The following is a 17279-nucleotide window of genomic DNA, read 5'->3' as shown; positions in this document are numbered from 1 at the left end:
GAAAAAAAAAAAAAATAAACCCGACCACTACTGGGTGTGCCTAACCCTCTCACCCTGAGCCCTCCTCTTCCGCCTGTACCCCGCCGCACGGCCCGCATCAGTGACGATCGCCTCCATCACGGCGACTGCATCTGGACCGCCCTGAAGAACGACACCCCGATCCAAGGCGTCCCGCCCAAGCATCTCTATCCGCTGGCAGATCGGCAGGAGATCAATGGCGTGTTCATCCTCGGCCTGCTGGTTCTCCAGGATCTCCTCATGTGCTAGCCTAGGAGCGCCGGGAACGTCGGGTCTCATCAGAGGATGGGACACCCGGTAGAACCATGTGACGTACCCCTCCTCACTGTGCCAGTCCTGTGTGACCCGAGTGAGACGGTACTCCTGCGGTACCACATGATGCTGCCAGTCCTCCCATATGGTAGTGAGCTGCACTCGGGTCACTGTGTCGGGAGCAGCCTCAAAGGGTGACCTGGGTATCCGCTGCACGAATCCGAACTGACGCATGCACCGCTCAGGGAGATACCGGACCATGATGTCGGTCCCGCATGCCAACCAGCCTGAATATAGAGCAATGCCGTCAAAGGGGACAACCTGAGCGTAGTCGACGAACGGCCTCCAGGTGACGTCGTCGTGCATCGTGCGGTACAGGTACAAACGGTATGGTCCCACCGCATCGTTCCCCCTCTGGAGAGCGTATCTGGCGGCCCTGGGCATGTCGTCAACGTACGCAGGATCGATGTGGAAGCCGTGGATGCGGGAGAAGTAGGAGATGATCCAGCTCTGAAACATAAATAAATACGAAACATAAGTAAATACGAAACACAAATACGAAACATAAATAAATACGAAACAATTAAAATAAAACGTACCGTGAGTAGTGTGCAGGATCCGGCCAACTGCCTGGTCCTCCAGTTGGAGGCCTCATTCAGCTTCTGGTAGAGGTATGCCAGAGTAGCTGCCCCCCAGTTCCACTGGTGAACGGTATCAAGGTCCATGAAGTAGCGGAGGTAGGTCACGTCGACGTACCTGGCACTCTTGTCCACAAAGCATGCAGCGCCTACCACATGCATGTACCAACACCAGAGAGCGCAGCCGCGGTGATAGTGTGTGAACAGCTCGTCACCCTCACCCTCAGCCCCGGCAGCCGCGTTCAGATGGTGCTCAAAATAAACGCTCAGTGTGGTGAACCGGATATGAGGCCCAGAAGTCGTGGCGCACTCAAAGTGAGCAACCTCGTGCTCCATCCCCAAGTAGAGCATCATCCACTCAATGGCCTCCACCCTCTGGATCTTGGAGTGGGTCAACAGCGGCCCCCTAATCGGCAGGTGGAGAAGACACTGCACGTCGTGCAAGGTGATCGTCATCTCCCCAACCGGCAAGTGGAAAGAGGACGTCTCCTTGTGCCAGCGCTCCACAAATGCCCCCTGCATGCCGGTGCTGATGGTGGTGTACCCCGTCATGCAGAGCCCGCTGAGCCCTGAACCTCGCACATGGTCGTTAAACCACTCAGCTGCTGGTTTAAACAGACTGAAAATCTTGCGGGCGTGGTTGACCATTTTCAGCGGCTCTCTCTCCTGTTACAAAAAAAACAAATAAGCGACATATATTAAATAAGCGACCATATATTAAATAAGCGACAAATAAACTGTTAGATTATAAAAAATGGTGACAAATAAACGATTAAATTAAAAAAAATACCTCTCCCTCCCAGATCCGCCGAGCGACGTGATCGTGGTAGTGAATCAGCACGGAAGTGTCAAAGGGCCCTCCCGGATAGCCGTCCTCCTCCCCGGCTGGAGGGTCAACATCCGGTACATCCTCCGCCTCGTGGTATGGCACGGCCACCTCCTCCTCCTCCTCCTCTCGCTGGCGGGAAGAAGATACCCGAGCCAGCCTACTCCTAGATTCTGATGTAGAGGTACCCTCGCCCATCTCCACGGGAACTCGCACACGGCGTCCCCGGCCCTGCGCCCGTCCCTGGGTCGACTCCAGCTGCGCCGCCGCCCGCTCGCGTCTAGCCGACGCAGTCTGAGACTCTCTCCCCTGTCTGATGCGTGCTGGTTGGTTGCCTGACATGTTCCTGTAAACAATTGAAATCGATTAATAAGCGAGACAAAAGAAGAAACAAACAAAATTGAACTTCTGATACAGTTCGGAAGTTCATTTCCGAAAACTGGGATGGAGGTGTTTTCGGAAATGAACTTCCGAAACACCCCTGCGCAGAACTTCTTTGCAACCTCCAATGGCAGACCCCTAAACCAAACATCAAACCTATGTCTACACATTCTAAACATCCTAAATATCAGTATAAACCTAACCTAATACATTTTTTGCTATTTGTAAACACCTTAATATACATTTTAATCATAGATCTTAAAATCAAAATGCTTACCGATTGAATGGATTGGAGGACTTTTGAATGTAATAGAGCAAGTAGATGGAGCCTTTGAGGTAGCTTGGAACTGGTTTGCACAAAAATCTCTTGGGGTGTGAGTTTGGAAGAAGTTTAGGGTAAATGATTTGGGGGAGGGGGCTGTTTTGCTTAATCTGAAAAACGCAGAATATTTCGGAAATGAACTTCCGAAATGGTGTTTTTGGAAGTGCATTTCCGAAATAAGTCAATTTTTTTAAAAAAAAGGCGCTTTCGGAGATGCATCTCCGAAAACACCTTTTCTTTGCATTTCGGAAGTTCATTTCCGAAGTCAGGGGTATTCTGGATTTTTCACCAGAGGTGAGCTAGAAGGTTGGGAGGTGGCCAAAGAAATTCTCAAATTTAATTCCTATTTTGATTGTATATCTTAATTTTGGGAATAGTCCTATGGTTAAGATTGATTATTGTATTAGTTCAACAATGAAGGTGCAAACTCAAAGACCATTGAAAGAAAATAATTCAAGTATGACATTGTATCTAATAAGATTCTTATGAACTATAATAACAAAAAATATTTGAGCCGGTTTATTTAGATAATTTAGTATATATAGTGCACGAAATAATGGATATTTTTATCCCTTTAAAAACTCTAGCTAGATAGAGGATTTTGAGGGCCGTGCACAAAAAAGTTTAAAAAAAAAAAAAACTTTTTGATTATCCTAATTTTTTTAATTAATTTTTTGAAAATTAATCAATAATAAAAAATTTTAAAATAGATATTGAAAAATAGAGAGAGTTTTTCATTCCTATAATACTTTATATTTGTCCAAATTGAAAAAGACAATAAACATGACATTGATCATTAGATAAACTTCAATGGAGAAAAGAAATACTTGTTTTCAAACAATTAAAATTAGTACTCTATTTTGTTTACAATAAGTAACACCTTAGAAAAATAAATAGTACAAAATTTATTTGATCATACAATGATTACTCTTAAACTAAATGAATATAAAAATAAATTTATCTTTGAAGGTAGTTCAGGAAGCAAAGCATGAAGGCTAGAGAACATGTTCCTCATTTTCTTTCTCCTTTCTTTTTCTGTCAAGATATACATTTCATGATCTAAATTACGATATATTTCATCTTTACCTTCACCATTTATATCATTCTCATTTCTAATTACAATCCCGCCTTCTTCATTAAGTTCTTCTTTATGGTTTAATAATTTCATATCGAACATTTATTTGCTACTCTCAGCTAGGTCTTCAGAATTTAAAAGATCGCTCCATGATAGATTTTCCCACATGAAACGAGCATGAAAACCATCGTCATAATCTACACTCATGACCATGTTTGTCTTTGCGAAAGAAATAGAGTATAAGAAAGACAAAGAAGATAAGAGACTTAATAATATTTATATAGAAGTATAGTAGAATTTAGTAGAAGCTACTAAGAAAAATTGTACTAAAATAAAAAGTAAAAATTAAGAACTTAATATAGAAGCATCCAAAATTTATTCAAAATGCAGTTGTTGTTATTAAAAATTCAAAATACATTAAAACTAATCACATTAATATTTGTCATAACAAATACAAATACAAATTTAAGTGTGTATTACAAACACAACTTTTATCTCAAATTAGAATCCCACCACATAAAACTTACACTACATGTATGAAATGTGTTAAAGTGGGTTTATTGAAATTATTGTGTGTGGCCGCTGTTTTGAAAAACCTTATATGCAATTTTGGGAAATCATGTTAAGATCACTTGAATTTGAACAAACCAACACAATAAATTGATTAATTTATGAATTTTAATTTTTTTTTATTATTTAAACAATAAATATAATTATAAATAATTATAGTGAAGAAAACTTAGATACATTTTTTAGGCTCATTTTTACTAATTTTTAATAAAAATATGACAAATATATTTAAATATAATTTAAAGAGTAAAAATTAAAAAAATTTACATGCGTAAGAAAAAATTATACATTTATATATTTTCTTTAAAAAATAGTAATAATCACCCACATTTATAAAATTGTACCTATGTTTTATCTTTATATAATTACATATTACAATCATATTCACTTAGATAGACGTTTTTTTTTTCCTATATCAGTTATGTGATTCTAGAGTTGTATTCTTTTAATACGTCACTAATGAAAAGATCTAGAAGATCAAGAAATAAGTATATTTTTTTCACGAAAAGTTATTATTAAGATATTCAATTTAATTTAATTATAGAGTGAGACCATTTTGATCCCTCACAAAAATTATAGAATTCAAATTAGTCCTCAAAAAAAAACACCCGATTTAATCCTTTACAAAATATAACCGGGTCATATTAGTCTTTCTGTAAATATTTTTTTCAAACCGATTTTTTCTTCTACTTTTAAACCGTGACTGGACCGTCAAGTCGTATTTTATTTTTCATTTTTCATTTTCTAAATACTAAATTGATTTTTTTTAATTTCGATTTTATTTTTAAACAATTCAGAAATATAACCGGGTCATATTAGTCTTTCTGTAAATATTTTTTTCAAACCGGTTTTTTCTTCTACTTTTAAACCGTGGCTGGACCGCCAAGTCGTATTTTATTTTTAATTTTTCATTTTCTAAATACTAAATTGATTTTTTTTTTAATTTCGGTTTTTTTTTTAAACAATTCAGATTTTAAAATATAAAAAAAGATAAGATTTGTTCTGAGAAGGAATCAAACTCAAGACATTTAAGTCACATCCTATGCCTTTACCACTATGCCATTGTACACTAGTTACAAATAATTCGCATGATTTATAGTAATATTAAACAATTCTAAATTTAAAATATAAAATATAAAATTTGTACCGATGAGGTCTCAAACTCAAGTCCCTTCAAATTTAATGATAGTCACTTCACTGTAAATATGAAAAGTTATCTAAGAGCGGGTGAATCAGTTAGATTAATCGGTAATAGTAATTTTTCTCGATTATGAATGTTAGCAATGTTGTTCTAATTTTTTCGAAATTGTTATAATAGTTTCAAAAAAAATCAGAACATTGTTAACATTCATTATCGAGAAAAATTCACTAATATCAATTAATCTAATTCATGCAACCCCTCTTAGATTACTTTTCATATTTACAATAAAGTGACTACTATTTAATTTGAAGAGACTTGGGTTTGAGACCCGTCGGTACCAAAATTTATGTTTTTTTTTAAATTTAGAATTATTTAATATTACTATAAATCATGCGAATTATTTGTCACCCGTGTACGTTGGCATAGTCCTAAAGACATAGGATATGACTTAATTGTCTTATGTTCGATTCCTTCCCAAAAAAAATCTTATTTTTTTTATATTTTAAAATATGAATTATTCAAAAATAAAATCGAAATTAAAAATAAAAATCAATTTTGTATTTAGAAAATGGAAAATTAAAAATAAAATACGACTTGGCGGTCCAATCACGGTTGAAAAGTATAAGAAAAAACCGGTTTAAAAAAAATATTTACAAAAAGACTAATATGACCCAGTTATATTTTCTAAGGGATTAAATCGGGTCCTTTTTTTTTGTGGAAGACTAATTTGAATTGTGTAGTTTTTGTGAAGAACCAAAATGGGTCTTCACTCTTAATTATAAATACTTTGAGTTTGTTTGGTAACGTTAAATTCATTTAAAAGTTTAATTAATTAATTAATTAATTAATTAATATAAATATATGACATGTCATAAAATAGCTGGATGATAGTTACATAATCAAATTCCAAAGTATCATTAATCACCTAATTTTAATTATTTTTAATCAATTTAAAAGACAAAATTTACATTATTTATATCAATTTTAGTTATTTCGTGTTTATGTTTTTCTTTCTAATTCACAGTAACTCTACCTTTAACCTCTTCTTCTAGAAAATTATTTCATCTTACCTAATATAAATAATAAATTAATAATCCTATCTAAATATATCATTGAAATATTAACTTAAAATATGAATTTTCAAATTAGTCTACAGAATGTTTTACCTTTTTTTAGGGATGGCAACGGGTGCCCGCGGGTGCGGGTTTTATACTAACCAAACCCGCATCCGAAATTACCACCCGAACTCGAACCCAAACCCAAAAGTTATTTGGGTGACAAAATAACACCCACGCCCACACCCGTTGGGTTCGGGTTTTTTCACCCAAACCCAAACCCGCAACAATACATAAAACATATTTTTCCTACAATTTTCTTACAAATTTCCATAAAAAAAATAAATATTATATATATATATATATATATATATATATATATATATATATATATATATATATATATAATATATTATATAATATATATATATATATATAATATTATATATATATATATATATATATATATATATATATATATATATATATATAAATATAATATATATATATATATTAAAAATATATTATATATAATATATAATATATAATATGTAATATATAATATATAATATATAATATATATTAATATATATATATATATATATATATATATATATTAATATATATAATATATAATATATTATATATTACATATTATATATTATATATAATATATTTTTTAATATATATATATATATATATATATATATATATATATATATATATATATATATATATATATTCGGGTGTGATTTCGGGTTTCGGACGCGGATTTCACACTACCCAAACCCGCACCCGAAATATCGGGTGGCATCCGAACCCAAACCCAAAACCAAACCCAGTCAATTCGGGTTTTTACCCGTTGACTCGGGTTCGGGTGCGGATGAACCCCGTGGGTTTGGGTCTGTTTGTCATCCCTACTTTTTATCGTGACTAAATATTCTACTTGCAAACCATATTACTTAGATAAGAAGTATGTCACACTAAAAGTGTATTTCATAATACTTTTTAGAATTGATTTTTTTCATAAATATGTAAAATTAGTATTAAAAAGATTAATGAATTAATATTGAACATGCTCATAAAAAATTAGAGTATGTGTCTTTTATTCAGAAAAGAAAGATATGTTTTCATATATGCCTTTCACCAAAATAAAGAAAATCAACTAAAAAATATAGAAAAAAATTATCAAATATGTTATTTAAAAATGATACTGAATATAGGGTTTTTATTATAATATTTTTTTTAAATTGCTGATATGCAAAATAAATCATTTTAAAAAATATAACAGTGATATAAAAATTTCTTCTTTGTTGTGTCATAGTTTAGGATTTATTTGAATTCTTTGTTGTGTCATAGTTTATGATTTATTTGAAGAACATATTTTATGGAATTTTGAGTTTGAAATTGAAATATCATATCTATAGAATTAGGAGGAATGCGGTTGTAGGTTTGAATGGGATTACGGGTTGGACGGAGGATGTGACGTTGGTCAAGGAAGAGATTCGTAGTCATTTTGAAAGAAGATTTTTCCAAACATTCTTTCTCAAGGCCGGTGTTAGAAGGGGTGGAACTAGCAAAGTTGTCTTTGGAGGATTCCATGGGTCTTGAGGTGCCGTTCTTGGAAGAGGAAGTGAGGGATGTTATTTGGAATTCTGAAGGGGACAAAAGTCCGGGTCCGGATGGATTTAACACGGGCTTTTATAAGAGTTGTTGGTCGTTTTTGAAGAAAGATGTGTTGAACTTTGTCAATGAGTTTTTCGAGTGTGTTATTCTTCCTAAAGCGGTCACAACTTCTTTTCTTGCTCTAATCCCGAAGGTAGAGAATCCTAGTAATTTGGATGATTTTAGACCAATTTGTCTTATTGGTAGTATGTATCGTATTTTGGAAAAGTTGTTAGCGCAAAGAATGAAGAAGGTGATTGGTAAGTTAGTCTCGAATTGTCAATCGGCCTTTGTTGTGGGAAGAAATTTGCTGGACGGTGTGTTGATTGTGAATGAGATATTGGATTTGGCTAAGAGACACAAAAAGAGTTGTATGATGGTGAAAGTTGATTTTGAGAAGACGTACGATTGCGTTGCTTGGGATTACTTGAGATTTTTATTGAGAAGGATGGGTTTTGGTAATAGGTGGATGAGATGGATGGAAGCGTTGGTTTTTAATAGCACTATGTCAGTTCTTGTCAATGGGAGTCCGACTAAAGACTTTGTTGTTTCTCGGGGTCTTCGTGAAGGGGATCCGCTTTCTCCGTTCCTTTTTCTTTTAGTGGCGGAAGGTTTGACGACGTTGATGAATAAAGCTTCGAGTTTGGGTGATTATGTTGGGTTTAAAGTTGGTAATGATGTGCATTTTAAGATCCTTCAATTCGCGGATGACACGCTCTTAATTGGTGATGGGTCATGGAATAATTTGTGGAACGTTAAGGCTATTCTTAGGGGCTTTGAGTTGGTTTCTGGTCTTCGTGTTAATTTGTCAAAAAGCTGGTTTGTGGGGCTTAATTTGGAGCCGAATTTTATTCAAGCAGCTTCAACCATCCTAAATTGTGTGATGGGGTCTTCTTCCTTCTATTTCCTGGGGATACCGGTTGGGTTTAATAATAGGAGAAGGGAAGTATGGAGGCCGATTTTGTCGAAGTTGCGGAAAAGGTTGGAATCGTGGCGTTTTAGACACTTATCGATTGGTGGGAGGGTGGTGCTCTTGAATTCGGTATTATCTAGTATTCCAATCTTTATGTTTCTTTCTTTAAGGCTACGAAGGTGATTATTAAAGAGATTATCAAGATCCAAAGGTGTTTTCTTTGGGGAGGTACGGAGGATAAGAAGAAGGTTAATTGGATTGGGTGGGATAAGGTTTTTCTTCCTAAGAAGGAGGGAGTTTAGGAGTCAAACATTGTGGGAAGTTTAATGTTGTGATGCTTAGTAAGCGGAGGTGGGGATCTTGAGTGAAAAAATTGTTTATGGACTAACTTTCTTTCTTGCAGGTATGCTGACATAAGAAGAGTTCTGCTTTCTAATTTGGTGAGTCATAAAAGAAACAAGGTGTCCCTTTGGTGGAAAGACTTATGCTTGATTGGTTCAGCGGGGAGTGGTCCGTTGGAAAATTGGTTCCCTTCTTCTATCATTTGCAAACTTGGGAATGGTGACCTTATTGATTTTTGGATAGACAGGTGGTTGGTGGGAGGGGCCCCACTTTGTGAGCGGTTTCCTTCTCTATTCCGTTTTGTTGAGCCCTCTGGTTCAAAGGTGAGTGACAATGGGTTTTGGATTTCCAATGCTTGGGAGTGGCGCATCAATTTTTGTGAGAAATTTATTGAAGAATTCGAAGGTGAACAAGTGGAGGATCTTATTCGGGAGTTAGGTGGGATTACGCCTATGGTTGGTTTGGATGATTTGTTCATTTGGTGGAAGAATCATTCAGGTTATTCGATGAAGGTTGCTTATGAGATGTTAGTGGAAGAGAGTGTTCAGGGTCCAAGGTTGGAAGACACTCTTGTGAAGGCGTTGGATCGCTTTTGGAAGGCAAAAATTCCTAGTAAGGTTTTAGTTTTTGGTTGGAGGCTTTTGTTAGATAAAATTCCTACGAAGGTTAATTTGATAAAGAGGAAAATTTTGTCAAGTCCGCTTGAAATAGTATGTCCGTTATGTGGGTTGGATGAGGAAGATTCGGATCACTTATTTGCTTCTTGCCGGTTACTCACCTTTGGTGGACTAAGTTTTATGATTGGCTTGGTATTGATACCGCATCCATATCGGGTAATATCTTTAATCGTCTTTTACTTTTGGAGTCGATTTGTAAGTCCAAGTTTATGGTTGATATTAATTGGCTTTTTGGGATGGCTTTTTGTTAGGGTGTTTGGAATTGTAGAAATGGTATTATTTTTAATGGTGTCATCTTGAGGGATTTTGATACCGTAGGGTGACTAAGTTTGTTGTTTGGGAATGGTTTCTCTCCTTTTATAAAGTGCGTAGGGATGTCTAAGTTTGTTGCTTGGGAATGATTTCTCTCCTTTTATAAAGTGCGGGACTCCATTCATTGAGTCGATTGGTGTGCTAGCCCGGATTCGTGTATTGGATTTTAGTTGTTGGGGTTTGTTGGTTGGGTGTTCTTGGGAGATGTCTTTGACTCTCTTTTTTGTATTTGTTGGTTAGCACCTCTTGTGCTTTTTTATTAATACCATCTTTGCTTATAAAAAAATATAAATTTTATATTATTTATAAAAAAATTAGTTGCTAGCAATATAAAAATATAAATTTTATATTATTTATACACAAATTATAATACTGACAATAAATAATAGTTGTGTAACTACATGGCAATAAAAAATATAATATTCATATAATTTTGTAGTATATAAAAGAGAAAGCAATCTCAAGAATTTTTTTATTATGCTAGTTGAAGAGAAAATTATTACTACTTTAAAGTAATGACTCGTTTAAAAAGTAAATCGAATAATCATATACATGTCGAATACAAATTTATGACGGTTTTAGAGTCTTTATTTACATGACATGCCCAAAATACAGTAAAATAATGTACACTTTTAAATAAATAAAAATTGTTTTGAAATTAGAATTAAGAGAAAAACTCTACATTTATAATACTAAAAAATAATAATTAAGTGTATCCAATTATTTTATTTCAAATAAAAAATGAAATATATTTACTACTCTATCCTTAATTAAAATATTTATCTCGTCACAGTATTAAGAATAAATGTTTGGACATTTTTTAAATAGTAAAATAAATGTGTATAGAATATGTTCTATTTTGGAATTAGAAACGAAAAGATGAACGGCGGTGATGGAGGATCATGACTTCTGATACGGTGGAGTGGGAGTGGGGGGTAAGGTTAACACATTTGAAATTGTTCCGTCAATTTTGGCGCCTACTCTATATATAGAGGGAAAAATAGCAAACTAATTATTTGCTTACCGTCATTTGCGGAGAGTCGTTGGATGTATTTGTAGTTGAGACTCTTGGGATCATAAGAAGGACGATCGTCAGATACTAGGAAGATTTTGGAAAAGTGGGACCCATTCCTTGTGGTTTGCGGGGGTAGGTTTGGTCAATCCAAAAATATAGGGTTAATACCACTTTACCCCCTGCCATATAGGCGTGTTTTGCTTTACCCCCTCTAAAAAAAAATTTATTGGACAGACCTTACCAAATAAAGATTCCAAAAACCATGACCCTGGATCAAAATTCCAAGAGAATCTGCATACGTGGCATGCGCATGTGGCATTTTTTATTTTTTATTTTTTATTTATTTTTAATTTCCACGTGGAATTTTGTTTTTTTTTTATCAATTTTTTTTTCCAAATTTTTTTTTATAATTTTTTCCAAAATTTTTTTATTGTTTTTTTTATTAGTTTTAAAATTTATTTTTATTATTGTCAAATTCGCAGGTATTTTCAAATCCATAGGTAAATCCGCAGGTATTTTTAAATCCATAGGTAAATCCGCAGGTATTGTCAAATCCGTAGGTAAATTCGCAGGTATTGTCAAATTCGCAGGTAAATCCGTAAGTAATTTTAAATCCATAGGTAAATCCGTAGGTAAATCCGCAGGTATTGTCAAATCCGTAGGTAAATCCGCAGGTATTTTTAAATTCGTAGGTAAATCCGCAGGTATTGTCAAATTCGCAGGTATTTTTAAAGGTAAATCCCCAGGTATTTTTAAATCCGTAGGTAAATCCGCAAGTAAATCCGTAGGTAAATCCGCAGGTATTTTTAAATCCGTAGGTAAATCCGCAGGTATTGTCAAATTCGTAGGTAAACCCGCAGGTATTGTCAAATACCTTTTAAAAACGTAAAAAAAAATTTAAAAAAAAATAAAAAAAAAATAAAAAAAATATTAAAAAAATAAAAAAAATAATTTCCACGTTGCAGTGCTGACTGTGCCACATCGCTTATGTGTTGTACAGTCAGCATTGCCAAAAATGCCACGTAGGCAAGATCCTAAGAATCTTGGCCAAAAAAATTGATCAGGGTCAAATTTTATGGAATCTTTATTTGGCAAGGTTTGTCCAATAAGTTTTTTTTTAGAGGGGGGTAAAGCAAAACAGGCCTATATGGTAGGGGGTAAAGTGGTATTAACCCAAAAATATTTGGTGTTGATCTTGTAAGCTTGAAACATTTTCCCCCAAGTACTTGACAATGTTTAAAGTAGGTGGATCTGTGAATATTACAGGGGTGTGCCTTCACTATAAGTCTCTGGTTTATGTTTAAAATTGTGACTAAATTTATGCTAACATATGTATTACATTTATGTACAGGAAGTCTACCTTCAACAACACTTACTCACATATCATCTTCCCTACAACTAGGCCATAATTGTGGCCTTTGGATGGCTAAATAGCGATCAATCCACCAGTGCTGAGAAGGGTCATTGGTCATCCTAAGAAGATGCAAAACAAGGTCAATGATGAGTCAAGAAATCCACATGTGTTTCCTAGTAAGCTTACAGATGTTACTTGCCATAAATGTGGAGCAATGGGAAACAACGAAAGGAGTTGCAAAGGCTAGAGGGCTACTGACAGAGCCATTCCAAAATATGGTAATAAGAATAAAGGAAACACATAAAAGGGTGGAAAGAAGCAGAAAGCAGACTCAAGAGCATCAAAGGATGGAAGAAGCAGAGGACAAAGGCATGTGTAACAGTTACTTAATTTATTCTCATTTTGTTGTTTAGAGGTTTGTAATGGAACAAGTACCTCGTTTTTGTAATGGTACTAGTTACTTAGTTTGTTGTCATTTTGTTGTTTGGAGGTCTGTAATGGAACAAGTACCTCATTGTTGTTTATGTCATTTTGTTATAATGAAGAAGTGCCTCATTTTGTTATAATGTGAGAGTACCTATTTTGTTGTCATTTTATTTACTGGCTTCTCTGTTAATTATGCAGTCCTCATAATTATGCAGTCCTCATAATTATGCAATACCTCTAGTGAATATGACCTGCTATTTTGTAGTCAAAACATGGCATATAAATATGGCATGTTATAATGTAGTCAAAATATGACCTATAAATATGTAAACATGGCATGTATACATAGCCTGTAAAAATGGCATGTAAACTCAACTTATACCAGATATGTAAACAAGGCACAATTTTAGAAATAGACACAATTGGAACAAATCATAACCAAAACATTACTTTTTATTCATAAATTTTGGATACATAAGTTACAGCATAAGAATGTCAGCTTCATAACCAAAACTAGTACTACTTCATTTCACTTGTTACAACTAGAGCTACTAACATCAAAAGCTCATATATGTAAACTTCAAATGCATATTAAGAAACTTGATCTTCATCTTTAACTCATCCTCTTTGAGCTTGCCATCCTTCACCTTATTCTTCTCTAAACTTAATCTCTGATGCAATAATGAAATTACACATGGTATATAGAAGAATAACATGTTAGTAGGTTTTCATAATCACACATGAAGAACGATCATTGAAGGGATGAGTTATAGAACATTGAATGTGACAAAATCATATTTTAACACACTCTTTGCTTTGATAATAAAGCTCAGGGTGGAGGAACATGTCGTAGAAAAAAAAGAGTAAATTGGCACAAGACAAATACTTTTGAGAAAGAAGACGTATGTAAAATTTATCACCATTTTGAAGTATGTCCTAAACTAGCTTACTGAAGAGAGTTGTGTTGGCATCTCTAGTTGATCGTCCAACTTCCTAAGGCAAGTAATTTTCTTCTAGCCAACTAGATGAACACCATGGGGTAGTTCCATTCCAAATAAAGTTACGAGTTATACGATCAATGGTGTCACAAATATTTGTAGGGAGCCAATTGGTTTGCATGTATTAAGAAGATATAGATGAAAAAACTATAGCAAGAGCTAATCTATTAGGCTTGTTGAGAAGCTTGTTTTTCTTGAAAGCCGTGCGAGTTTGCATTTTTTCCCTGATGAAATTAAAGTTCGATCTTTTGGCTCTGCCTTTGAAGATAAGAAAGCCAAGGTGGTACGTCGGGAATACTTGAGACTGAAGTAGTTGATTGGTTTTAGCATGAGAAATTTCAAAATAATAGAAAGCACGAGACGTGGAATGATTGTTCTTCACTTCTTATCAACGACTAAAGTTGTTCAAAAAGGTGGCAATAGCTCTAATTTGTGACTTCTTTACCTTTGCAAAAGGAAGAATGTCATCCGCGGACGAAAGATTAGACAATTGAGATGAAAATAGGAACTCCATGAACCACTACGAACAATATCATTGATGGCAATAGAAAATTTCTCCATCGTATGGAGATAAGGGTCTCCTTGCTGAAGACCGTGGAAAGACTTAAAAACTAACATTTTATTCTCATTCCATAAAATAGATAGACACTAAGAGGTGATGTAGTGCATAACATTTTATTCTCATTCCATTTGTTCCAATTACATCTCCAAACTAAAATTTTACAAAAAAAAGAGATTTAGTGCGTCCGAAGATGTATCTCCAAAAAAATCAAAAATATGGTGGGATTTTCAGAAGTGCAACCCAACTGAATCACCCAAAACCTCCCATGAAAACCCAATTGAAAGTGCAAATATAAAATATACATCCACAAACCCATTTCAAACCGTCCACTTTCCTATTATTATCATGGTTTTTTTCGGATTTTTCCGGTTTGCGATTTCATGCCCACCCTAATTACAATGTAGGATTTCAAAAATTTGACAAAGGTAAGTCTTGAATATGAGGTTAAAAAGTCAAGGGCGCTAGGTTTTTCTTAAAATCAAGACCCAGTTTGAAAATTAAAGACAAAAGACAAGATTAAATGTTAGTTGCTTATTGTTATATGTTTTGGACAAGTTTCAATTTCAAATACTTATTCCCACAACATAATCTTGCTCCCTTCTTATATCCTGTTTCAGCATTTGAAAGCTATAAAAGTAGCCACATATCACTAATTTTTATGAGTAACTAACTCTGTCAGCATGTGTTCCTTAAGCATTACAATATGATGATAAATATTTCCCATCACTTGGTTAATTTCATCAACAAATAAAAGAATCATTGTTAAATCACTTGGTATTAACACAAAACCTGTTATGGACCATTCATCCAAGTCCAACTAACAATATACATTGATCAAATCAAACCACTACACCGGTGAGGAGTCCATGAAAGCCTTCATGTTCTTCACATCTTTACTGGTTAGAGAGAACTTCTTCGGTTTGAACAGCTTCCAAAGTCCATCAGGATGCTTTCTTTTAACTTCAACCTTCGAAAATCTGCCATATATTTTTTCACATTCTGGATAAGGCTTCACATAAAGATTATAAAACCTAAGCCTAGTTGGTTTGATAATATCCTTCAATCCAACTTCAAACCCAATCGCGCCTTTTCCTTTCAAATACTCAATCACATTGTATCTAGGAACAATCTGTTTCTCAAAATTCACACCCAAATATTCAGGAACTTCATGCAAACATTCAACACCATACTTCATCCTTTGAACTAAAAACTCAATCTTCTTCTCAATTTCCTCCAACTCATAACTCATCAACCTCGGTTCCTTCCATAACACCTTCAAAGCATCCCTCCGAATCAACCCGTGACCGCACAAACAATCCACTCTTAATTTCACTCCAAAACAAGCTCTAACCAAACCATCCCCCAAAATACTCTCTTTAACTGCCTCCCTGCATTTCAAACTCTGCAACAGCTTCAAACACCGCGAAAACTCCCCGATCTCCATTCCTAGAATACCCGGATCCCTAACAACCTCCGCCTTAATCTCCCGTCGAGAAAATCCCAACCCCCTCATCTCATGAATCAGCGGCTTCAACCTATCTTCAACTCCAAATCCCAAAACCCTAGGATACAATCTAACAACCCTATCGATTTCATCTCTCTGAACACCGAATTCCACAAGAAAATCAATTACGCCAACAATTTTATCCTCAGTCATTACAACCGCGCTGGGAAACTCTTCCAAAACCCTAGCAGTAACATCTTCAGAAAACCCTAAACCCTTAAAAATCTCAACTTTTTGCGAGATTTGAAGTGGGTTTAAATGGAACTTTCTAGAACATCGCAACAAGTTCGCGATCATCAACGGGGAAGGGTTAAAATCCTTTGATTTGAATTTCGGAAAAGCTGATTCCCAATTGTGTAGAAATTGGGGTTCCAAGACAGAAGGGCAATCGTGAACGAGGGAAATTAGGGTTTTCTGTGGGATTCGGAAGGAAAAGAGAGTGGAGAGTGATTTGCGAAGGTGTGATGGATCGGAGTTGAAAAGGAATGGGTTATGAGAGAGGAAATGGTGAAGGTTGGAGGAGGGGAAACCGAAGGATTGGAAGAGATTAGCGAGGGAGATTTGTTTTCTGTAATGAGAAGTGTGATGATGATGAGAAATGGTGGAGAAATTGGTTGAAAAAGTGCTTATGAGAATAAGCGCGTTTCTTCTTCTAACTGCCATTGGAGGATCCTATTGCTATCACTTTTTAAGCTAATCGATTTAGAAATTCAAATCTGCTGTTTCATACCAAAGGTGCTTTGCAGATGAATAAAAGTTGCTAGTTTTTTAAAAATAAATTTTTTTAAAATAGGATCAATTATTGAAAAATTCAATGGACCAATTTGCAAAATTTAGAAATTACCAGAGACTAATTTACAATTTTTTTTTTATAAATTATGAGGGTTAATTTGAAATTTTTTTAAAAAAATTTGGAGATCAACTTATAAATTTTGAAAGATCAGTAATAATGATTTAATATTTATATGTGTAAGTTGATGGTTCAGGATTTATTATGGCGCCGTTTATTTATAATTATACATTGACGTGAATAAATTGATATAAATAAATTATTGAAATTTATAAATGAACAATTTTTATTAAAAAAAATGACATTCACATATTGTATAAAGGATGAGAGAAATTTCAAATTCTTTATTTTATATATGTCATTTGAAATTCTATAAATTTAACTTAGATAAAAATATTTTATAAAAATTTCTATCATGTTAATAATTTTGTATCTTTATTTAG

General features: G+C 34.5%; 1 protein-coding gene across 1 annotated transcript; it reads right to left on the bottom strand.

Moving 5' to 3' along the window:
* Positions 1–15298: 15298 nt before the first annotated feature.
* LOC131635353 (transcription termination factor MTERF15, mitochondrial-like) lies at positions 15299–16779 on the bottom strand. The gene has a single exon (XM_058905970.1). The coding sequence runs from the start codon at positions 16707–16709 to the stop codon at positions 15390–15392; it is 1320 nt and encodes a 439-aa protein (XP_058761953.1). The 5' UTR covers positions 16710–16779; the 3' UTR covers positions 15299–15389.
* Between the last annotated feature and the right edge of the window lie 500 nt (positions 16780–17279).

Source organism: Vicia villosa, unplaced genomic scaffold (assembly GCF_029867415.1).
Source record: "Vicia villosa cultivar HV-30 ecotype Madison, WI unplaced genomic scaffold, Vvil1.0 ctg.001470F_1_1_1, whole genome shotgun sequence".
NCBI lineage: Eukaryota > Viridiplantae > Streptophyta > Magnoliopsida > Fabales > Fabaceae > Vicia > Vicia villosa.
Note: the sequence above shows the minus strand (reverse complement) of the source record. Positions and strands in the feature narration are given on the sequence as shown.

Coding starts and splice junctions, on each gene's coding strand:
- LOC131635353 (XM_058905970.1), bottom strand. CDS start 16,709: ATGGCAGTTAGAAGAAGAAACGCGCTTATTCTCATAAGCACTTTTTCA.